At 30.6% G+C, this 26,378-nt stretch overlaps 1 protein-coding gene across 1 annotated transcript in view; it reads right to left on the bottom strand.

Moving 5' to 3' along the window:
• Window positions 1-26,378, bottom strand: part of Ufd4 (ubiquitin fusion-degradation 4-like) — a 129,368-nt gene that overhangs the window by 80,437 nt on the left and 22,553 nt on the right. The window contains 9 exon segments of the mRNA XM_076503519.1: window positions 5,057-5,224; window positions 6,371-6,546; window positions 6,907-7,135; window positions 8,643-8,816; window positions 9,611-9,752; window positions 12,365-12,536; window positions 14,814-14,937; window positions 15,172-15,347; window positions 20,468-20,682. Of these exon segments, the coding sequence (XP_076359634.1) occupies window positions 5,057-5,224; window positions 6,371-6,546; window positions 6,907-7,135; window positions 8,643-8,816; window positions 9,611-9,752; window positions 12,365-12,536; window positions 14,814-14,937; window positions 15,172-15,347; window positions 20,468-20,682 (1,576 nt within the window).

The raw sequence follows: 26,378 nt of genomic DNA, 5'->3' as shown, positions 1-26,378 counted from the left end.
TTAATTGTTTTCTCTCTCTTCGAACTGCATCTAAATACTATGATAAAAGCTGAAAAATCCTTTAGCAAATGCACAGCTCAAATAACATTACCAAAAGACATCACATGAATTACTTACTATCAAACCTCAGATAGAATTTTTATTATTTTACAGCTAACCTTACAAATAACTAATTTTAAGATTTTAGTTACTGTCAGTTATAACAAACAGGAAATATAAATAAAAAAACAAGATATCCTGTTTTTTTGCTGTAAAACCATCAACTTAAGCCTATCTATTGTATTAATGGTATTAGTACATTAAATAATTTTTTTCTTTCAGATTTGCTTTCTATTTAAAAAAAATAGCACACACTAAGCAAACAATGCCCTATCATTATCATGAGGAACTGGCTTTCTAGGAGGCATAAACTCCTTATATTTATTTTGAATCTGTAAGCAAAATAATTAAGAAACCTCTACTGCAAACAAAATATCAATTTACATCATTCCAATTGCTTATGCCTAAAGTAAATGGAAAAGACCTATTTTTCTCTTCAAACTTTGCTTTTGTGACCTGGGCAGAGAAATTTTCAAATTTACCCATTTTCCAGAACATTCCAGGTAGATTCAGAGCTGAGTAGCTGATAGAGAATTTTCTAGAACTTTCCATAGTAATATATATATATGTACATATACAGGGGCTCACCTCTCACCACTTCAAGTTTAGTTCCAGCTGCCTAAGTTAACACATAGATCTATCTGATTTTATCAAAGATGGCATCAAAAAGCTGCAAGCATTATCCAGACGCATTCTGCTATGTATATGGCTAACTTATCAAGACAACAGTGAAAAAGTACTCTGTGATAGTATCTGCTAAAATGTGTAAAGCCTACAAGGCATATTTCAGCATGCCTGTCGGGGGATCGACACAAACCCTGGGCACCTCATTTTACCTGTGAGCACTGCAAAAAAAACTCTAGAAGATAGTCAATTTTTCTTGGTTAAATAGTAAGATTTTATATTATACAAATTTTAGACCTTTTTTAAATCTTTTTTTTTTCTTTAATTTCCAAAGGCATAGAAAAAATATCAAAATATTTTGCATGAATCTCTTACACATTAGTTGTGGATGAAATAAATTTATTCTTCATAATAACAATTTTATTTTACTCTTTTGCAGGATGGTACAGAGGGGAAAAGAGAGCCATGAAGTTTGCTATTCCAAGAATTTGGTGTGAACCCACTGACCATTCAAGCACTTGCTACTTCTGCATGGTGGGGACCCTTACAAATGTCAGGCTGGCAAGAATGAATCTGCTATCATGTATCCAGACCTTCCATCATCCATCATCCCAGTGCCACACTGCCCTGAGCTCCCTGTACCTGCTCCACCAGAGAAAAAGTAGCCATCCTCAGGAGGGAGTAGCAAATCAGAAGTGGAGGTAGACATTGAAGATCCAGATTACAATTTTAGAGGTACAGCTGGTGAAAAAAACCCATACTACCCCCAAGCAAAGAGACCTCAATGACTTGATCAGAGATATTGGTCTAACAAAGTTGAATGCCGAGCTTTTGACATCTAGGCTCAAGGAGTGGGATTTGTTAGATGAAAGTGTGCAAGTCGCATGTCAGAGGAAGCCTCACCAACATTTTTCAAACTTCTTCACAGCACAAGTATAAGTATCTATATCTTCCCCTGGCTTGTTCAGGACACCTCAAAGAGGAATAAAACAGCATCAAGACTTTGCTAGAAGCCTTGAAATATGATGAGTATGGCTGGGAGATCATTGGAGACTTCAATATGGTGGCATTCCTGAGAGGTCTCCAAGGAGGCTTTACTAAGTTTATCTTCTCATCTTTGCCTTTGCGACAGCAGGGACACCGCAGTGCACTACATCAGGAAGCACTGGCCACAACGGACTGAGTTCTCTGTGGGGAGGCACAATATCAAGTGTGAGCCACTAGTAGACCTCCAGAAGGTGTTGTTTCCACCACTGCTCATAAAATTGGATCTTATGATACAATTTGTCATAGCTCTTGATAAGGAGTCTGCAGCCTTTAAGTACCTTTGAGACTTCTTGCCTAAGCTGTCTGAGGCAAAGGTCAAAGCAGGTGTTTTTGTTGGACCACAAATAAAGATCTTGAAGTGCACAGAATTCCCCAAGAAGCTCAGTAGGAAGAAAAAAAGCTTGGAGCAGCTTTGTAGCAGTAGTTCTGGACTTCTTGGGCAATCACAAGGCCAAAAATTATGTGGACTGGTTGAAGATCTGGTGAAGAACTACAGCAAAATGAAAGTCCATATCCTTGATGCTCATCTTATTAAAGTCAAGGAGAACATGTGAGCATACTCAGAGGAGCAAGGTGAGCACTTCTCACCAAGATATACTGGACTTTGAATGCCACTACCAAGGAGCATATAACAAAAACATGATGGGAGACTATTTGGGATCTGATACGTGAAAGTAATTTACATTACAGTTGCAAATCTCGAAAAACTACTCACTTTTAAACATTTTTGTATAACTTTAGAATAAATACATGTAAATCTTGATCCATATGTTTTATTCAGACCTTATGTAAATGAAAATGTGCAAATTTGTCCGTTTTACACAGAAAACAGTTTAATTTCTAAATTTCATTATCCAGGTCACAAAAGCAAAGTTTGAAGGGAATAATGACCATTTTCTGTACTTTTACAACATAAGCAATTAAGAAATAACATGTACTATCCAGGAACAAAATTTGTGTTAATAGTGTAATGATTGAAGACAACAAAAATTAGACTGTGCCTTGGAAATATTTATTATAAATAAACTCAGAACATCATACATTTAAGTTACATTCAAAATTTAATTGAAATATTTTATCCTGTTATATGAATAAAATTAAGTTCCTAACTTTATAATAAAACATTTTAAAAATCCTCAGTATCCTCTAGTATGATAATTGTGACATTTGCTCTCTCAGCCTTGCCTATTCTCTAATTTATTTACCATCCCTTCCACAAATATGGACCTTATATATTACTCATAGTTATCAATCAGGCAAAGCATAATTTTTGTAGCCTTTAATTATATTTGTTTAGGAAGCCATAAACTAGATAATCAGACCCACTTGCTACATTCCCTCTTTCATAAATTGCCGAAAGTGTTTTCTGATATTTAATACTATGTTATTTCTAACCAGCTGAAAGTGAAAGTTTTAATACATTGTTTTCCGTACAGAGAATTGTATGTTTTCCTTTCAGTTCAAACTTTATTCCCATGGGAAATACATCCATTAGCTTAGCTGGATTTTTAATAGCATAATAACTATGTATAGTTAGGATAAGCCAGAAATATTATGATAGTTATAGGACATTGCCTAATTTTTACTTTATTAATTTGTGTTTTTTGCTGAATTAATTAATTATATAAAAAATTTAGTGTAGTAATACAATTATTATACAAAAAGTATGCTTAAGTGTCACTGACAGCCAACAATTAAACAATATTTTTTGTTTTTCATTTTAATGCTTTATTTATTATGATAAAGTAACAAATTAAAAATTAGCAACAACATAGATTAAATGAGGTAAAATAACAAAATTTCACAAGGTATGCACTTAGCAACTCACGAGTAGCTCATGCCTCATGTAATTTTATAAGATAACACGAGCTACATGTTCATCAAGTGATTTAAAACTTGTGTGGTGACATTATTATACTATATTATATTTGTAAAAATGGTTGGTATGGGTAGAAAAAGCACTATGCAGAGGATCAAACAACGTTTCGACTTTCTTCAGTCATCGTCAGGTTCACAAAGAAAAAAAAAACAAGTGGGTTTTCTCCTCTTCACGGATTACTATTATATTACTATTAGTTATATGGTAGTGAAAGTAAGAGATAAAAAAATAGTTTTACTCAGAAAAGTGTTAGTAATTTATATAGAAAGTTTTAGAAACTATGAAAATTAAATCTGACAATTTTCAAATGAAAGGTATTTTTAACTTTAACATGAAAATCCCTCCATACATTCAAAGAAAAGTTTTTATGTGCTTCATTAATTCTTTTTTTATTGTTGTTCTCTACAAAATGACTTTTAATGCTTACTGAAAGCTTACAAAATTTCAAGAAGATACGTAAAACAATTTGGAAGTTCTAAAGATAAATTTGGAGACAAACTCAATTGAATCAGCTGAACATGCTGTAGTTTGCTTAATACCCATAAGAATTACCTTTCAGAGTCTTACACTGAAACTTATTTTGCAGGTTTAAACTCTTGTGGAAAATTAAAATTGAAAATGCATCAAATTTACATTAAATAAATTTAGAGGGAAAAAAAAAAGAGTTCTTAGACACCATTTTGTTTTTCCAAGCAATATTTTTCATAGGATAAGCCTTTGCAATCATATTATGCAATTGAACTGATGTGGTGATAATCTATCGACTGAAAGCTATGAACTTGTCTGTGTGCATTATGTCATGGTCTGCAAGTACTTAAGTTCAGTTTACATCTCCTCACTGTTTGTTGTTTCCAAATTATAAGTTATTATCTGCATACAGCCTATGACAAACAGTTACTCAAATGGTTTGGCAGGAATAAATTTATTTTCAATTTTTTAACATATCAAACAATAAACAGTCACATCTTCATTACATACCCCTCTCAACATATCTCTGTGGAAATGGATAAAATTAGCAACCAATCCTCCTAAACCAACAACAGTGAACTGATCCAATACATTTTGGTTGAATCAGGATTCTAATGATTATCATTCATATGTTCTCACTGATTCTATTTGTGTCAAACAATTTATTGCTCTGTTATCAACACACGCACATCATTCACACAGTTCTATGCTACATGAAACTGCTAAAGAATAAATAATATTTGCTTCTATATATCAATTTTGGTTTAATTTATTATTTGTCATTCATAAAACTTTTCATTTTACTGGAACTATCATTCTAGGAGGAAAACGTATGTAGCTCAAAAATAGCAGAAGTTAATTCCACACAAATTATAAATCATTTGCAGTACTGGTTAAAAAAAAATATTAACACAATATCAGTATATTTTAACTACATACCTTCTGTTTGAGTGCTTCAATTTTTGACCTTAATCGTTTCCCTTTCTTGCCTGTCCATCCAGCAGCAAACTCAGCACCTAGAGATGTTTCAGCAGTAAAAGAGTGTTTGGTTCCACGATTTGACTCAAAAATAAAACCTGCAAGGTCTTCTTTCAGGATGGTTGCTTGCTGTTTTAAGATAAATACATGCATGAGTGTTTTACACAAACTGAGATTAAAAGTTAACATCCTACAAAAACACAATATATATCTTAATTGTTTTAGGACTGGTAGTAGTAATCATACAAGAGAAAAACAAAAGTTTCACATATGCTCAAACACTTTTTGAATTTTTTATAGATACTAAAAATACAATAAATACATTATCTTTACAAAAAGAAACAATATTAAAGTGTTTTTATATATAAGGACCTTCTTTGACCTAAAGAAAGCATTGTATAGGCCAAATCATTATCCCAGGGCATAAACAGGCTTGAGCAATTTATTAGAGCCAAACCTCTAACGAGGCTATAAAGCCTAAAGTTTCCTTGAAATAACAAGAAACAGTATTACCTGATATGGTCTTGCATGCTATTGATTTCACACAAACACTATGTGCAACACTGAAACGTTTTCAATAACTTAAATGGCATTATAAAAGTCATAGGTTTTATGCATTTGAGTTGAAGTTTCATTTTTCTCATCCACAAGAATGAATGTAACATGGTAAGATGTGCACAAAAAAAAGTCTGTTTATATGTTTGTACTTTAATTTGCCAACAATTATGGATTACTCTTTGTGAAAACTTCCTGTTTCACACGATGTTTTAAAGATAGATGTAAAAGTAATTCACCACAACAAGCTTCACATGTGCATGTGTGTGTGTGCATGCTGGCCAAAAGAGGAACAAAGGCAATAACATACATGGAAAGAATGCTGAAATGTACAAACCTTACTTACTTGAAAGTGTCATTTACCACAAGATAATTTTACTTCAATTCCTTGTTTTACTTAATAATAATAATGTAATCAACTGTTTATTAAACACTATATCATTACTATAGTTTGCTGTTTTTTTCTTAGAACAAATACCTTTATGAAAATTATACAAAATACTAATGACATTTGATTTAATTTCATTACAATTTATTATGTATTTTATGGATATTATTACTAAGTCAGAAAAACATTTCATACATAATGAACAGTCATCACAATAAAACTGGATCATTTTATGAAGTTGGATCACATCAACACAAGTTTTAAAGGACAAAACAGTATCAAGTCAGAGTTAAAATACAACAGCAATGTTAACAAGATAACAACAAACAAACCTGTTGACCATCTGAGTTATGAATACATATTTCCCCTTCCCTTCGACAGGAAAGAGACCAATTTCCAACAACTAGTCTAGTAGACCCTGGTGAAGAGAGGATTGGTTGGATAGGCATTCCTGATTTAACCTGACAACGAGCTCGCTGAAGCTTTTCTAAAAATTCCCCTCGATTTTCTGAAATAAAGAAACAATAATAAATAAAATTGTATTAAACAAAGCTGAAGAACTATGGACAGAAAAGGTAAATTCTGTTTGATATTTTTATGTGCAATTAGACACATAGTAAGAAGATTATCAAAACCATCTTCTATACAGAAATTTCTCTTTGGGAAAAAGTAGAGAATGCATAATAATTATTTTATCACCACTGATGAATCAAAAAGCTGTTAAACAATGAAAATAATCAGTCAATAATATTAGAAAACAACAATATGTATTACAAATTTACTGGTTCCACATACATATGTAACTGTTTATGAACAGCTACAGAACACAAAAAACACTTAAACTATATTAAAACAAAGATACTTCTACCAGTACTGTCTGAGCCACCCTCAGCACTACCACTCGAGTACATTGTAGCTAATTTTCCATCTAAGATGAAACGGAACCATCCATTGCTTCCATTGGATAATTCAAGAGCAGCTGCATCACTCCAGAGATATAAACAATCTCTACTTCTCACAATGCTCCATTCTCGCCAATGATATGGTCTTCCAGGAAGTATTTCTCGGGCATCATCCATGGTAATTTCATCATCATCCTACAAAAAAAAAATTATCTTGGCTTTAATAAATAATACTTAATGAAAGATAAATAAATTTTCAGAGAAATACAGAAATTAGTGTAAAATTATTTCTTCAATGTATGGTGTAGCTCCACAGTTACTTTATATTACTAATAAGTTTGTAATTTTTTTATTTTAAAAAATTGGTTATTATCGCTTTTAGATTTAAATGGTAGTATTTGAATACCTCATAAGTATTTTAAGTAAAAACAATGTATTTAGTGTATTTTCATAAATTTTATGTGAATAAAAATAGTGAAATATTTAAAACATATTTTGCTGTATTTCAAAATAGAGAAAAAATTCAACTTGTTTAATACTGTAAAACCAACCTAGACGAAGCTTTATATTGAAAATTCATATTAGTGTTTTCTTGTTCTTCTGCTTATTCAAAACCATTACATTCCAAAAAAAACCTAAAAATAAAGAAAAATCTACCTACTTATTAGTTAACATCAATTGCTTACTTAAACAGAACAAGTATTCATGGAACTCAAATTTTTTTGTTCTTGAGGTTTTGATCAAACTTAGTTACTTAAACGAGGTTATGCTTACCACGTTTTTGAAAAAATAGTTTTGTACTATTGAGCAAAATTTTTTAAATGACATGCGCATAAATATTTTTTACATAAGCACTTTAAAACTACTGTTTAAATCTTTGTTAAAACTGTAAAAAAATGGTTTCAATCTATTTATCTACCCAAATTAAATGCTAATAAAAATAATAAGTAATGTTGAGTGTGGTGCTAATGCAGAAAATATTGCACCTATGCTGAATATATTAGAGAAGGTACTTCGATTCATAAGCAAAAATCAAAATTAAAAGTCTACAGAACACAATCTAATAATTATGAAATTGTTTGCTATACATTATTTCACCAAGTTTTCTGTACCCCAGTTACTCCAGGTTTTGTTTATACATTTAAATTTCTTATGAAAAACAAAAATAAACACAATTTACAATTTTATAAATAGCAGTGTTTTGTAAGCTTATTTATTTTAATGGTTTTTCTTGTTAATCAAAATACTTTCCCCAATTCTAAAACAAAATGACACTACTAAGAATAGAAATATGCAACAAAACTCCTAAAATTATTTATTTCATTGAAGAAAACTGTAGTGACTTTAATATCAATTAGGTGGATGTGAAAGTAATAATTCCTGTTTTAGAATAAGAGAAAAACCTTTTACTGCACTGTAATCAAGGAAAATAGAAAAGTTTCTAAGTTTAAAATAAAATATAAAATCACTGCACTGTCACGATTTTTAATACTTTGTAAAATCTAGTACATTTAATAAAACATACAAGTTCCAGAAAACCTAAGGAATAAATGTATTGAACAAAACTCCCTAAGAACCTGTCAGGCAACATTAAAATTTTGTACTAAATAGTCAGTTGCTTATTCAAACATAAAAGTAATAATTTATAAGTAGACTAAAAGATCTTAAAGATAAATTACAAGGGTTATTACAAAACACCAACCCCTTCCTCTCTGTTTCTCATTTTATCATCGTCATAGACTTCTGGTGGCCCAGCAAGAACTAATACTTTACTAAATACTCCCAGGAGTGCAAAATGGTCTAGAAATATGTTTGATCCTTTCATCATAAGGTCTTGAATCATTTGTAAAGCTATCAAGTAACCATCATCATCCTCCTAAAACACAAAATGTATATATATTCAATTAGTGGCACACTAGGTTTAAAAAAATCAATTTAAGAAATGAAAATACGAAACTATATAACTTGAGTGCATTTGAAAGGTAGACCTTTCTTCATCAGGAGCACATTTGCTGACAAATATCAATTGAATGTTTATAGTTTCATATAATAACAGCTTTAAAATATATAACCCAAAATAATAAGAAAAATGCAGGTTAAAGCAAAAACACTTCAGTAGTTACAAAGAAAAGCTCTGGATTGCTTGCAGTGAGGGATAAAAACAAGCTAGAGTTTCATCTTAGTTTTAGTGGAACATAAATTTATTATATAATTTAAATATGAGCTCTTAAATTACCCTTCATAGGAACTGAAATAATCCTTTATAACTTAGAAAACAATATTTACATAATTATTTTATTCATATTTTAACAAGGAATTTTTAACACAAAATTTTCAAACATGCTATAATAAGTTCAAATTCCATTTTACAGACTAAAGTATTTTCCATATTAGGTGCAAGCTTTATGTATAATAGTGTGTGTTTTCTTATAGCAAAGCCACATCAGAGTATCTGCTGAGTCTGCCGAGGAGAATCGAACCCCTGATTTTAGTGTTGTAAATCTGTAGACTTACCGCCATACCAGCTGGGGACTTGTGTATAATAGAACACAAATAATAATACAAAGTGTTGGAAAATCTAAAGACATGCTGTCTAATAATTTGATTTTTGAAATATTCAGTATTATTTCAATTCTTCTATATATTAAAAAAAAATTGAATAAAACTTGCCTCACTATCCAGTACACTTGAAACAACTTCTACAAGTTGAGAAGCAAAATTTGGTACACCTGTCTGTGCATTACTCAATTCTGCCAGAAGTGAAGGATGGATGTAGTGGATCATCTTCCTTATGAGATTTAAGCTTGATTTTCTGCAAGAAACACAGAATTTAATATGACAGGTATAAACTTACTTCATTTCAAAGATAAATGCAAATGAACACATTAAAAAAAAGTAGAAATTATAAAGAGAGTAACAGAGAAAATTAATCTGGGGGAGCAATAATCAACAAATAGATAAAAACAACTAACAGGTATTTTTAAATATATTTATGTGCATCTACACAAGTGGGTTTTAGGATATGAGACAAAATACCAAATGATATTATATAGAAAAAAAATCTAAGCAAAATTTTTGTTTTTGTTAGTATAAGTTTTTATTTTAATTTTTGTTGTTCTTCTTGGCATGATTTTTTGAATTTGGTGCCAAACATTTAGCATCCAAAGGTGGTAATCTCTCTCACAGTTAGCCTGTATTACCTTCTACTAAAATAATCACTTCAAAGAGATAAAGAAGCTAACTTTTGATAAAAAAAAAAAAGCCATTGATTTATTTTATAGAAGAATAAAACATTAACCCTGAAAATAATATCAATAAAAAATATTTAACAGTAAAATTCTGAACACTCAAAGATAACATACTTTCACAAATAATTATCACATGGCAAATCTCAACAAAAATTTTTAATTTCACAGAGCTATCTTAAAGTCCCCCATTAATTACAAGTAATTTTCATTCGCATTGGTATAAACTTGCATGCAATAAAAAGTTGTTTGCTTTTACAAACTTTTTAAAATTGGAAGCAAAAATAGATCATTCTCTGTACAGAAAACAATATAATACATCATCTGATAGTTTTAACTTTGGCTTTCTATTGGTTATGAGTAATATAGTATTAAATGTCAAAAAGAAGTATCAGTAATTTATAAAAGAAAGGATGAGACAGGTGATCACCACAAAGGATTCATTTTTTAGTTTATGGTTCTGTAACCATACAAGATTGAAGATTAAAAAATTATGCTTTGCCTGAGTGATAATATTATATCTCGAGGGTAACTCAGTGGAACACATATCTCCCCACATAGTATTCATCATATTTGGTTCTTACAGTGCAAGTCATTCTTAAATAATACAGACCATTTCTGGCAGAACAATAAAGAACAACCTTCTACATATGTCTACCAAGTTTCATCAAAATCTGATCACTTTGAGTTATAAAGCAAAACTGTGTGCAAAACTAGTCCCTTGTTAACAGATGGATATATATATTTTTTAATTTTAGTAATGTTGTAGTGATCTTGGTCATCCAAAAACTAATCATTTTGAAGTTGAGTCATAGTCCTAATGTACATAGACTTTTTTCCAAATCCATCCATCCATTTTTGAGAAATTTTACAAACATGCACACACAAATGTGGATTTGAATATAACCTTTTCCCACCTTCAGTGACAAAGGTAATGAATAATTTATGGTAAATTCCATAGTTTTTGAAGAGGTGGTAAATAAAACAGAGAAGGAGGAAAACCTAGAAAATAAACATCATAATTCTCATACTTAAAAAAATTAAAGTTTTTTTAAAATATTCTTATAAAATTAAAAACTTAAGTAATATTAAAACTTGGATTATTTAGGCATGTCTTGATGCCAAGCTTATTAGTACCATGTTAATAAAGTAGTTTAATTAAATTCTAAATGCAACTAAGTAAAACCTTATGACACATCCAAAAAACAAATCTAAAAAAAAATTAACGTGCATTTTATCACAAATTATAGGTCTATTGGTTTCTAATGCTTTTGGTATTTAAACTTAATATTTTAGTATTATACTACCAGCAAGTGTTTCTTTTGTTATTTCAAACTGTAATTTTCATTTGTGAGAGTAGAAATATTTCAGCTTCCCATTTGTACAAATAAAAGACCTGGAAACATTAATAATTCTGTGATCTCCACAGATATTTCTTTATTACTAGCTCAAACAGTTACAAATGATGAATTTTTAAATTTAGTGATGTAAAATACAAGTCACTGTACTTTTTGTTTTACAGCTTCTAAGACTAACACAATCATAAACATGTCGCCTGAAAGCTTTGATTATATTCTTTTTTGTTATTTATTTGACATCTTTTTAAAACTGCTGTATATAATATCGGGTAAGAGGTTAGAGGCAAGTTTTACACAAGATATAATAAAATAAATACTGTTTATATACAAACATCATAGAAATGTTTCAATATGTATATAGTTAAACATTCTTTCGTTCAGGTAAATACATGAACAAGTAAACCTAATGTTGATTATAGAGATATAAGAACATCTTGTGCTGATATCATAAGAATGTTTCAATAGTTACAATATTTCATTCAAGTAAATGTAAAGTTAATGTTTTAGAAGTAATGTTTCAATAGGTAAAGAAACACCATTTTATCTACAAATTACAAGAACAAGACTAGGTAAACCCACACTTAACCATATGACAGAATATTTCAAACAGACATGATAAGACAGCAATTCCAGGTTGGCTTATATAAACAAGCCTACAGGAGAACTTGTTTAATCATCCAATGACTGTCACACACTACTGTTAACGTTTTAAAACTCAAAAAAGCAACAGTATTTAAAAGCAGTTAACCTTATCTTGTATATTTTTTTTAAACTAATAACAAACATCAACCTCAGTTATGACAGACTATTTATGTTCTTACCTCACAGATCTTAACATCGAATGTTGGAATGTTTGACAAAAAACCAATAACAAAGAGCGTAGATACAGGGGTGCCATCTCTGGGTCCCCTTTAGGTTCGTTATCTTCTTCAGGCTCTTGCGTCTTCTTATCAATGTTACGGCTACCTTCAGCAACAGGACACATCCATTCACCTAAAAATAAACATGCATGTCGTTTCTTTATACCTTAACAGAACAAAACAAGGAAGATTTCTTTGTCAACATTATATTCTACAATGTGCAATAAATAAATACCATATACAAAAATAGGTACAAATTTGTGCCACCCATCCTTACTCACTACAGAAATTCAGAAAAAAAAACAGTAACTTCCTATATTTAACCAGAAACCACATCCAAATGAATCATGAAACACAGTAAAATGTTTAATGTTGATTCAGCTAAAGATAGAGACATATAAAGAAATGCTTGATGGTAATCATTGGAATTTATTATGTCGTGAAATTTCCAAAAACTCTCGGATACATTTTTGAAAAAACAAATACCTACTCTCAATTACATATCAGTGTACATAGTTAATAAATCATGTTGCAGTACTTTATGAAACATTATCATGAATGTACTCTCCTGTTTTAACTGTGCTATTAAGGCATTAGAAACCTTTACATGTGGGCTTCTTGTTATTATTATTATAACTTTAAAGATTGTGTAAGTTTCATTATTCTATATGTTTTTTGTAAAAAAACAATTGTTTAAATGATAGATCTTGTTTTTCTCAAGCATAGTAATTTACCCAATTTTCATTCTGGGAATTTGACAATGAACAAGTACACAATCCCATAAAAATGTTACATCATATAACACTGTCTCATTTGCAGTGTGGTTAATGTGCTTTTATACAACTGTCTTTAGTTTTGTTCTTTAGTTATTAGAATTAACTGTTTTTAAGTGAAGAATATGTATACAAAACATTAAATGTGATACCTAATTTAACACTTGAAACATTTTCAGGCATTACAAAAAAATCTTAAAACATTCTTAGATCTCTGGCTTCTTTGTAAATCTTTTAAACAATAAACTTCTCAGTATATTCTATTGTTCATTCCTACAAAAGCTCTATCTAGTAACCTACACATTAAGTCACAAATTATTGCTCACATCATTTTATTTACTCTACAGTAACCTACAAAGTATCTAATTTGCTATATCCAAACAACTATATCTACTACACTTTCATGTAGTTATTTCAAAAGTTTTTTCCATCAGTAATTGTTCAGACAGCACATTATGGCATCAGACAAAAGTGGAATTGAAATGATGTAATTATAAAACCACAAAGAAAAAATAAAATCATGTAGGAAACAAAACACAAGTAATGATGTTTTCAAGGAGTAATAGTCTCTTAGCAAACATAAATATGTCATCTGGTGATATAACAAATACTAAAAAACTCGGTAAGCAGAAATGAAATTTGTTTATTTTGCAAATTAAACTAAATAAATGTAAAAAAACAACAGCATATAAATATCAAAATATGTTTGAGTTACAAATTAATGAAGTATATTTAAAATTATTTGGCATGAAGGTTTGCACTCAACATCTGATAGGTGCTCTGTGACCTGGATAGGGTTAAAATCATTACATAAAATTCACTTAAAAATGTGCTACAACATGCTTTTAATGATTATAAGCCCTGAATGGTATTTTATCAATGTAAGAGTCACAAATTGTTATCACAGTGCTGAAGAGCATAATATACATAATATTTGTTGTTGTCTCCCATTTTCAGGTTGATACACAGTGGTCCTACTCATATGAAAGTTTTCCTGCCACTGTTTTCCATTGAATTTCAAAATTTCACTATTTGCAGTACTTGGTTACATCATTTTTCCTGTTACTCTTCACACAAAAGCAACCTATAAACTTAATTACAGATGAATGTGCTTATTATCTTTCAAAGTTCATGTTTCTTTTTGGAAGACATTATTGCGAGAACTGAAGCAAAGATGGGATGGTTTCCCTTTACACAGAAATACATATGCAATTCATAAATAACTGCATTTTTCAAGTATAAACTTTCAGTTCACAGCTCTGTCATATCTTGACTAATTTGAAACAGTTTCACACTCTGGAGGTTGAACCCTTTCATAATGAAGTATCTGATCATGCCTAAGATCTCAAAGAGTAGCTTACTCTAATTCTGCTTAAAAACATCTCAATTTAATGGGAAGCTGGTAGAGATCCTCATGAGTAATAACATAAAATCAGGTATAGAAATGCCCCCCACGGCATTGCTGGCACATAAATATACAGCTAATAAAAAAATACTCAAATTAATTTAATACTGCCAAAAAACATTTCAAGTGCCACAGCTATTGAAGATTTCTTCCTGTTGACTAACAAATAATTTGTATCATTTTAAAATCAAAATAACATATCATAATCTCCTTTCAAAATAAGATATACCACCTGGAGACTGAAGGATAGCTGCAACTTCCCTATGGCCTTCATCATTACGTTCTCTTGCTTTGTCTAAAGGGGTTTTACCATCTTCATCTCTCAAATCTGGGTTAGCACCATGACACAGAAGCACCTAAAAAACAGATACTAGCATTTTAACTCTATCGCTAAAAGCAGTTTTTTAAGTTATTTTTATACATTCTTTATATTTTACAAATATTTTAACAATTATAAATACAAAGACAATGATGTATATATATGTGTATGTACACACACCTGTATGTACCATTCACCTGCAAATAGAAAAAGTATTTTTCAAACCTCACAATTTAAAGGCTCAAAAATAAACTTGCATGCTATCCTTTACCTTAGCCACACCAGGTCTGCCAAAACATGCTGCATAATGAAGAGATGATGACCGCTGACCTTTGTTCACATCAGCACCGCGGTCACACAAGAATTCAACCATTTCTTGTGTTCCAAATGCTGATGCCCAGTTTAATAACGTTTGTCCCACATCATCCATAAAGTTCACCTCGATACCTGTGTATAAATAAATAGTGCCAACTCAAAATTTAGGATATTTCTCCCTCAAAAATTTTGAAAACTGTTCCTCTTAGTGTCTTAACAACAAACTAAACTATTTAATATGTAATCATAAATTCGTAATTTATAAACTTATAGCTTATTTTATGCATATTTCAGAATATGGCCAGTGCCTGAAATTTTGTACAGCCAACATATCTACAAAAATTGAAATGAACAATTCATCAAATTAACAAAATTCCACACAAAGTTTATGAAAACTAAAAACTCTTTAGTTCTTTAGTTATCTCAACCATTGTAAATTGTATTTTCTAACAAGATGTAATTTATATATATAAACGTTCTACTTCCACAACAATGTGAAAAACAAAGACAATTAATTATTTAGAGCAATTAAATACAACAAACAGAATAGCATGAAACCATTCTGCCATAAAAGTTAGTCACAGTCATGTAAACTAATGAGTGACAAAGTTTACCAATCAAGAAAACTTACTGTTCAATTTACATCAGCTACATGTATAAAATTGATCATTAATTTTGAGATTTTTGAACAGAATAAACAGACTGATATAAATCAGTTTTAAAAAATGAAACACTTACTAACAAACATATTAAGCAGAAAATAGTATATAGATGCAGGTGTGTATAAACATTTCTATAAATTTATGCAGCACATCTTAAATTCTGGTACACACCGAAATACATTTTGGGTTATCACAATGGCTAAGTGTAATTATCAAATTTTAGATCAAAGATGAAGTTTATAAAAGTATATACTCTTAGTATGGCAAAAAACGTTTGTTCTCTTAGTAGTATTATTAATGTCTGTGTTGTTAGTACAATGTTCCCCTTCTCTGAAAGATATTATTTGACTTTTTGACAATGATATTGGCCATAAATTACAGGCCTTAAAGCCAAATTATCTTCCTTCTCTGTTACATGTTACAGTTCTTTTTTAAAACCAGTACATGAAACATAAGTGAACATTACTTGGACATATATTCAGAAGTTTAAAACAATTTAGCATAACAATATATAAAGAAGGAAAATTCCATTAGCAGCATTTAACCTTTCTGCTCTTGTTTCATGTAGTTCACAGAAAATGTTGCAAATTTCACTTGTGTTACAACACATATGGTAACTCTGAGGTTTCTTAACATATCCTCTCAAAATCTGGTAGAATTTTGTTAAACATAACTACCTTGTACACTATTTTAATTAAGTGTTTTTACTAAAAATATAATATTTATCCACTGTAGTTACTTGTACTAAAACTCTTAATAAATCAACTGCAAAATGATTTTCACTTTAATTACAAAAATACTATTTTTCATCTTAGAGTTTTCATATTTCATTTACACAATCTCTTGAACTTCCTAAGAATATATCAAGTGTTTTAAGGTAAATGTTGACATTTTCTCTACCATATCACTAACTAGCTATTATCTTTAACTCAAAATGCAATGAAATAACTGAAATTAGGAAATAAACAAAAAAATATTCACAAGTTTTAAGTTTTTGTAAAATATTTCTTTAAAGATTTTCCTTGTGTTAAATTCATAATTTTAGATTTTTTCCTCTACACATACAGCAAATTCTTAATATTTTATTTTCCTATCTTGCCATTTGGCTCACATTACTCATCTTGACACAGTCAATTGTAACCCTCAAGGTATATTACAGTATCTCTGATAGACATGAGCAATCCTTGTAACCCTCAAGGTATATTACAGTATCTCTGATAGACATGAGCAATCCTTCAGCAAAATTCTCATGCACTGTATAATATTGAAATCCTTGAAAATTAAAACAAAGAATGATGTATATATTTTTTCAAATTTAAATCTTTCAATTATGCATTTTAAAATACAGCTAATACATAATTAAATATAAAAGTACAATCTAAATACAACTTAAACTATCTAACTATAACACATTTAGGTAAGAAACAATCCTAAGTGTTATAGTTGATCAAGCAGCCAACAATACTACAGGAAGTTATATGTACTCTGTGACAACTGTTCACCAATTTCAAAGTTACCATCATAAGACTAATTTAAAATAAGCTCTTCTGTTAAGTATATACATCTCTAGGTAACATTTACATATAGGCTACAAAAGTCAAATAAATCTGTTCACAGTGAAAATGCCATGCCACCTGTCAAGGGTTGAAAAACTATTACTTGTTCCAATTGCATTCATTCACAACTTTGAAATGTACGAAGTCAAAAGTTAACTTAGTGTTTTCTACTGTGGATAGTACAACTATGCAACTACCATTGCATTATTTAAGATATACAGTGAAAAGGTTAACATTTTTCTAAACTGAAAATGTATTTTCCATAATACTTATCTTTGCTAATACTACAGCTATTCTTCAACATTGGCTTTGTCTGTAAGCATTGATCTCACATGCTCTAATCTTTTATACCTAATTTAAAAGCCCTTGGGAATATCTAACTTAGAAATCTCTTCACCCACATCAATGCTCCCTCTAACTTTGTACTCCACACAAGCACCTCTCTCACATAATGTAACCACTTTTTAGAACTTAAGCTATCCCAGTCACTAAGACCAGATCTCAATAGGGAGGAATGTTAGGAGTGTCAGCAGAGGTAAGTATTATTGGAAATACATTTTCAGTTTGGGAAAATAACTTCCAAAATATACTTACCATTTGCTAATACTATGACTAGATTCTAACATTTAGAAGTTGGAGGAATCAGTGTATGCATTACACAGATAAAAATCATCTGCATAAAACAGGAGCATACCAAGATAAGAGTGGCACAAAGATAGGAGAACCACACTACATCCAGAATAAATTTGCTCTTCACCTAGAACCTTTTTTCTATATCAAGGCTGAAATGAAACATGACTAATCATCATTATAGGCCAGCCCCAACAAAACAGCCAAGGTTCCACAACTCAGGGTTGGAATTAAGGGATCCTAATCCCTATATCCCACATTGGTGGTTAGGACTATTGGACTACAATGTTTTATATAAATGTACTTTTGAGTGGATCCCCATCAGTAGCCAAAGAATGATGCATTTCAAACCACCAGGGTCACAATGAGAAAGTAAACAAAACCAAAATAGACAAACTTTCTTCTCCATTTTTTAGAAGTCCAAAAGTCAAACATTCCACGTTCAGAATGACAGGATCGTATATGCCACACTCAGCCAACGGAACATAACTCATTTGGTCTGGAATTATAACCATTCATCTTCACTCCCAAACAATCAAATAGGCAAAAAGCATTTTACATGCCCTGTAAATATCCCAGCATGAACCAGGTGTATGAGGTGAAGGAAAAAAACTAAACAGTGACCCCCCCTCCACATAATGGAGAAGTAGACTCAAAGTGTACAAAGGAGAGCCCCAAAATCTCTCAAGCCCATGAGAATAATTGAAGAAAAGGGTAAGAAGTGTTTGATCTAAATTGGATTTGTAATAAGCTGATTCAGTATAGAAAGGCATAAAAAAAATAAAATTTTCCATATAAGATAAAAAAAGGCAACTTCAGAGGCCCTAGGAGAAAACACCTTGGGACAAATGTATGTTTCCACCTCCCAACAGATCAAACTACAAACAGCCCCAAATGCAAGTGATCCCCCTTAATGAGAACCAGAATTCATACCCAAAAATATCTATATATTTTTTTAGGAAATTACAATTATGAGGAAATCCACAAGATAGCAAAATTCGCAATACACAACAAAACAATGAGCAACAAATCATTGTAGAAAACCGATCATTGCTTTGCCAAGAAAAAGTGATTACCTGAGTGAGGTGTCCAATGCAATGCCAGGGTAGAGGAGATTTTGATAGGGGTGGAGAAGATTTGCAAATTAAATATTGCCTAGGGCACTTTAGTGGTGCAAATAAGACTAGAGCATGCAAGACTAATGCTCAGATCAGTAAAGTTAATGTTGAATAATAGTTTCAGGGGATTGTAAATATGCTTTGGAAATAGAAAATTTTCACAACTCATTGGTCACATGACAACTGAAGTTTCATGTATCTTTCTAAAGGTTTCATTTGAAATAAAATACTTAAAACTTCAATAACACTAAATCATACATTATACTGTTAATTTCATTCACATATACTGATAGTAAGGGTATTTAAACCCTTTCACTGCACAATTAATTTTCTGGCTGATTCCAAAGTGTCAATTGTCCACTAAAAAATAAAAGTATAACTTTGACCCTTTGTATTACTTTTTCAATATTGAAAAAAGCTGTATTTTCTATATCTGACACTAATATTGTAGAATGAAAATGAATGCCTCAAATGAAAAATTGAGGAAAATTAGAAGTTTTCCAGTAAATGGCATAAATACAAGTAAAACTAATCAATAAAATACCAAAATATTATTTTAATAACAATATTTAAGATATAAAACTGTCTTTATACAGATTGTATACATTTTCCTGCAAATCTGGAACATAGATGCTAGCACACACAACAGGTTTGGTGATTGTTTCTACATGTATGTAGTAGAGAAAAACTTTCTTGGTAGCCATGAGATAAATCCAAATTTTGCAGTCAGTGGGTATAATTTTTTTATTCAGATATGTATGAACTATGCAGTGAAAGGGTTAATTGAATTGTAAATGTAACACAGTAACTTGCATAGAAAAGCATTTAAATTGGCATCCATTGCAAAAGGTTTAATACTTTATGCAATCAACCTCTTTGCAATCAGTTTATATTGGAAATTTTTCTGTATTTTAAAAACAGCTTGACATGAATAGTATTATTTATGTAGTCAATCATATTTTTTCAAACAGCAGTATATCATTAAATTAATTTAACTTAGTTTTTTTCATAAGTCATAAAAAAAACCACATGAAGCCAAAAACAATTATAAAATCTACAGCATACTATTATCTCAGTAAGCATTTCAAATTACTGGAATGTTACACACTGGATGTAATTTTGTTAAAAACAGAAGATAATATAAAATTAAATCAATGCAAAGTGGTCACTTAAATCAACTGTTTCCCATCTGCACAGGATTGATTAATTACACTTTCTATGTGGAATAATTTATTTATACATTCACCCAATCATTTTTTTTACTTCTAAAACTAGAAAGTTTTTACCACCAGAATCAATGGCATCAATAAGAGCATCAGTGTCTTTACTACGAATGCAATCAATTAACTGTCGATGTGTACGTTCACCAGCACTATCCATCCGCCGAAGATTTGGAAGACGACTTGCAACAGATGTGACACCAGCCTTTGGGAGTGCTTTCCTTCCTTCAAACAGCAATACCAGAAGAAGATCTACAAGTCTCATAGTGTCAAGGATACACCTATAGAGATATTGGATATTAAAACCACAGACATCAAATTATGCTTTAACACACACATACTGATACATAAACATATATTAAGATATGTAAATCTAAATTTAAAGTAAAAAAAATATGATTATCTTAAGTAAATATTCAATAGCATATTTATAATTAATCAGTATCATATTTGCACACATTTGAAATTCTAAGCAATCAACATACTTTTTAGTGTCACAATGTAAGGCCATCAAAATCAGCAAATGTTATTTTTATACCACACTAAACATTTTTAAGACTTTGTATGTGACACACACATTTCTAATTCACATGTAATGCAAAGACATTCAATCACTAAGATCTCTTGATACATCAAAAAAATGATGATGAAAATTCCTGTTCCAGTGATAATATTGAGCTATATTTTTGTTGGTTATATTTTTCTATTCACAAACTGTAGAATTGTTAAAGTTTTGAAAATACATAATTTTTTATAACTGTTAAAAAATGCAAGACAAAACCAAATTATAGTAAAAAATAAGGGTCCTTTTCATTCAATATCAAAGAATACACCTAAAGCAGAAATTTTCTTATTCAGAAACATGGATAATAATTTAGATATTTAAACAATTTCAAAGAAATACACCAAATAAATGATTATAGACTGATGTCAACATTTTGTTGAACAATTTAGATATGATTCAGGATTTTCAACGTTATCAAGCAAAAGTGGACGTTGATTGTTATTTACTGTTTTGAACAACCAATGGAAACAGTTATGACATCAGCATATTCATGAGTAGTGCCTCAAATGTAATCAGGATGTCATGAAAAACCAGTTTTCCTAGAAAAAAGTTCCTTTCATATATATATACAGTAATCACATTCAACAAATGAAGATTAACTGTGGTAGCCTAAAATTGTTATTCCAAATCCAGCTGTACAGACACATATGATATAGGACAAAATGCTACAGATAACGTTTTCATAACCAGTACAGTACTACTTAAATTTTGCTTTTATCATTACTCACTAAAGGTGGTCAATATATCAGTATCACAAACACAAATTTGTCTGGTGGTATAAGTAGTTATTAAATAATTTTGTAAGAGTTTGAAAGTGTTAGTATTATCTTACTGTGCATTTCACCCCAAGAAAATACTACAAAAACACAAACACAATTTACAGATTTATTTAATTTTAATTTTCTGTTTGCATGGTTATGAAAGCCTTACCCACATGGGGAAATAAAAACTAAACATTTGATAAAAAGCAAAGGTTTAAACTGTGAATACAAGTAATATGTAACTTCACTGTCAATAGAGGAAAGAACTGCATCAGTTAATCTATTTCATGGATTTTAACTGTTCTTTTGATTATCCTTAGATAATGTCTTTAATTACCTTGGAATTAAGTGCATTGTTTATGTAGAGAAATATACAAATGAAATATACAATGTTACCAGAAAGAACTTTTGATGTTCTAGAATGTTCTAGAGATTATACAAATAAAAATAAGTTTCTCTATTGTGCAAATACTTTATTTCTCAAAAAATCTGATTTTATATGTATGTATGTATGTGTAAAACATTTTTCACATTTACTAAATGACTGCCAATTTTCATGCAGATACACAGAGTAAATTTGGAAAACTGTTATTCCTCCAATAGGGGCTCAGTCTATTGCACAAAGACAACTGCTATGGTAGATGTGATACATGTGCTTTTAGGCTTACAGGTTAGTAGACTGTAAAATCAGTTGAAAAAAATGGAAATCACTGAAAAACAGATTAAATACAATAATCAGGAAGGGGAAAATTATCAAATTTGCAAAGTATCAAAAACATCAATAATTATGGTTACCGTTAGCAACTGTTATCAATTCTAACATTTACTACTGATGCATTGTTAACTGAACATTTATGATTGTAATCTACTGGTAGTACAATATATTGCTAGTTCCAGTTGTGGTTTGTTTTCTTTTTAAACAGGATGCAAGCATCTGTGTGGAAAAATAGTCATTTTCACAGCCTGCAACTAGTAGCCATACCAATTCATATTGCAGTGTATTGACAATAGTACATCAAAAACTCATACTTGTAAAATACAAAACCATACATATCTCTCAAAATTGCAGTATATACTATATGCACATGCTAGCTATATAGAACACTGGGACACAACCATATTTGAAACAGGTCAATTATACTTTCATACTTAAGCTGTGAAACCTATTACATATGAAATTCTAAGCTTCTGGAATATTCAAGAGCTTAAACAAGAAAAAAAAAACACAAGCACATTCTTGAAATTAATCAAAAGAAGAATGAAAATAATTTATTCACAGTTTCTTGTTAAACACAATAAAAACAGAAAAACAATGATAGATTAACCATTGTTTTTCAACCCCATGCTAGAAAAATTGCAGAATTCAGGAAGTTAACATGAATCTTAAATGTAAAACTATTGCATATAGTATTCCATGTTTTAGGACATAAGAATATTTTGTAATTCTTTCCATTTTATGGGGATAATTCTTTCATGCCATTACAGAATGTAAATTTCAACACTTTGGTAATACTTCACTGATCATGGTAACAAGTGAATAAGCCAGGGTGATAATACTTACCATTCTTTAATATTTCCATATACTTGTACTATGGGCATGTCATAATGGTTCTGCTTGAATTAACATACTGATGAAATTTAGTCTGAACTACCTGCAGGGTATCCCGTGCAATGTCTTAACTATATAGAAAGTAGCTAACTTATGGTAGTCATATATGATAGAAGAAATTATTTAATAGCACTCCACAAATAAGCCATGATAAAAACATTTTTAACATTATATTAAGTTTTTTTTATCATGTTTTGACCAAAAACTGTTTGGACTCTTCAAAGAAATTCCTGCAGTCTTGAAATGCTCCCAAAATACTGTCAAGTACACCCTTGAACCATATAATCAAGGCAGGCAAATTTGAAAATACAAAAGAAAGAGGCAGAACACCTAAACTCAATGATACTGATGTTAAGTATCTTCATTTAAGCAGCATTCTGGACATGAGAGCATGAGAGAAATGACCAAGTATCAAATGACAGAAAAGTGTTCAGATCTATGGTATCCAGCAGACTAAAAGAGAATAGAATATTGGTCATGTAGAAACTGAAAAACATTTACTTTGATCTCCAAAAGTACAAAACTGGACTTTTCATGATTTAAAAAGAATGTTAAGAAAAGATGAGTCCAAGTTTGAAATATATGGTTAAAAAAGTAGTTTGTACAACTGGCAGAATAAGAGTGAAAGATATTTACCTCAATGTATAGCACCTGTTAAAGAAGCATGGGGGAGGTAATGCAATGTTTTTTCTGCTGAGATGACAGGAGATATTTGCAAAATAGATGGAATAGTGAACCAGTGCAAGTACCTTCAGATACTGATCCATCATGGTATACCCAGTGGTTTGAATATTATTAGTAAATGATTCTACTGCTAAAACAGGACTCCTGCACACAGAAGTAGACTAGATTCCATGACTTTCTTTTACCAAATTCAATTTTTCCATGATTTATCTATTTATTTATTAATGACTTTCCAAGATTTTTATATGCCTCAAACATACACATAAATGAAAAATACCAAAAAATAGAGTAACTAATTTAGCTCCACCAAACTGTGACTTTTACATAACCATTTATAAAGGAGTTGTGAACCGTATAAAGGTCACAGCTTCCAGTGTTTACTAGTTCATGTGATGCAACCTCAGACTCCTTTATTTTATCACACAGTAAGGAATGTAGCTTCCATTTCACTGTTGGTCCATCTATGGAAAATTAGACAATTTTTTTTTTCATTCCAATGTTTGAAATGGATTCCAATAACACAGGCAGTAGGTACTCAGGCCTTCCTTGACCAATGAAGGCAGAAATAAAGTACTGTAATATAATGTGATCATCAACAGGATCCCAGTATCTAACATTAATGTCCACCTGTTTCTTATTTAAGCTGCTGTTATGAGATTCACCAAACATGAGTATAATTTTATTCACTTGTTTCAAGTGTGTAGCCAAATGATTATCAAAATATGGACAAAGTTCAAAGTCTACAAGGTAAGCACACTTGTCTTCACCACATGTCAATTTTTGAGCCATACTGCTTCAGGAAACATTTGTTTAAATGTTTCAGAAATGTTATTACAACTGTTGTAGCTGAAGTGGGATGTCACATATTTTATAGTCCAAATAATTTCAGCTCTAAGTATATCTGTAGATGAAATGTTCTCAGTAGTATTAGCATGTGCATGCTTACCTGTACTGGTACTTGGTTTGTCTTGACTTAAAAATAAACTAACGTGTAGACTGCTGCTGTACTTGGTTTGTCTTGACTTAAAAATATACTAACATGTAGACTGCTGCTGTACTTGGTTTGTCTTGACTTAAAAATAAACTAACATGTAGACTGCTGCTGTACTTGGTTTGTCTTGACTTAAAAATAAACTAATGTGTAGACTGCTGCTGTACTTGGTTTGTCTTGACTTAAAAATAAACTAATGTGTAGACTGCTACTGTACTTGGTTTGTCTTGACTTAAAAATAAACTAATGTGTAGATTGCTGTTCATATGCTTCATGTTGTTTTTATGCTTTTTTTCATCCATGTGTGATTTAATGGCAGGTTCACCCATGTTCCACAGCTGAAAGTCTTTTCACATATGCTGCAGCATGCCAAATGTATATCTGTAAGCACTGGTTCAAGCCATGTTCTATAGTCCATTCTCTTTTCCAGTTCACCTGATATTTACACTTTCCTGGCAAGATATGAAAATAATTCAAAAACAGGATCAAAATGGTTATCACATTATACCAGAAGTTTCAGAAATGCAAGTGGTTCCTTTCATGTATTTTAGCCATTTTAACACACTTTAAAAAGTGCATGGCATAAAAAGTCTGAATACAACTATAAAACCAAACTGTCCTATATAAGTTTATCGCTAATTGGTCAGCTTAAAGGAGTCACGCATTTCGTAGATAATTGCTTCACTTTCATTCAGAAACTAATTAAAGTATGAATTCTGACTGGCTAAAAGTGATAGAGAAATGCCACATTTAAATTTCAACTTTGCTTGGAGAGATTAGTACTAAACACTGTCAATGTTTTTAATGATACTGACATTTTTGTTGAAACAAAATTTAATGACTTTCCATGACTTAAAAATACCCTTTTTCAAATTCATGATTTTTCAGGTTTTCCACAACCCATGAGGACCCTGTAAGAAGATAATGACTCCAAACACTCATCCAACCTATATACAAATTATTTAGCTAAGAAAAAGGATGCAGGAGTCAATCAAATGATGCACTGGCCCCTCACAGAGCCCTGATCTCAACCTACACAAGTAGAGCTCGGATTTGATAGATCAAAAACTTGGCAAAACAAAAGTTATTTTCAAAGTAATGTTATGGGAATGTATCAGAACATTTAAAGTAAAATCCTAAAAAACATTTTGTTTAAATATTGCCTGAAAGACTGTCTGCAGTTATTAAAACAAAAGAGAACACAAAATATTAATTGTTTGCTGAATTCAAGTACTTACACCGAGTTTTGTTGCACTAAAATGAAGATTATTAAAATTTTGATGTTTCACCTGTGATTTAACTTCCCCTATTTTTTTAAAGTAGCCCAAGTTCTAATTTTTGACTTTGTTCTAAAACTTTTGCACAGT

This window comes from Tachypleus tridentatus, chromosome 6 (assembly GCF_004210375.1).
Source record: "Tachypleus tridentatus isolate NWPU-2018 chromosome 6, ASM421037v1, whole genome shotgun sequence".
NCBI lineage: Eukaryota > Metazoa > Arthropoda > Merostomata > Xiphosura > Limulidae > Tachypleus > Tachypleus tridentatus.
Note: the sequence above shows the minus strand (reverse complement) of the source record. Positions and strands in the feature narration are given on the sequence as shown.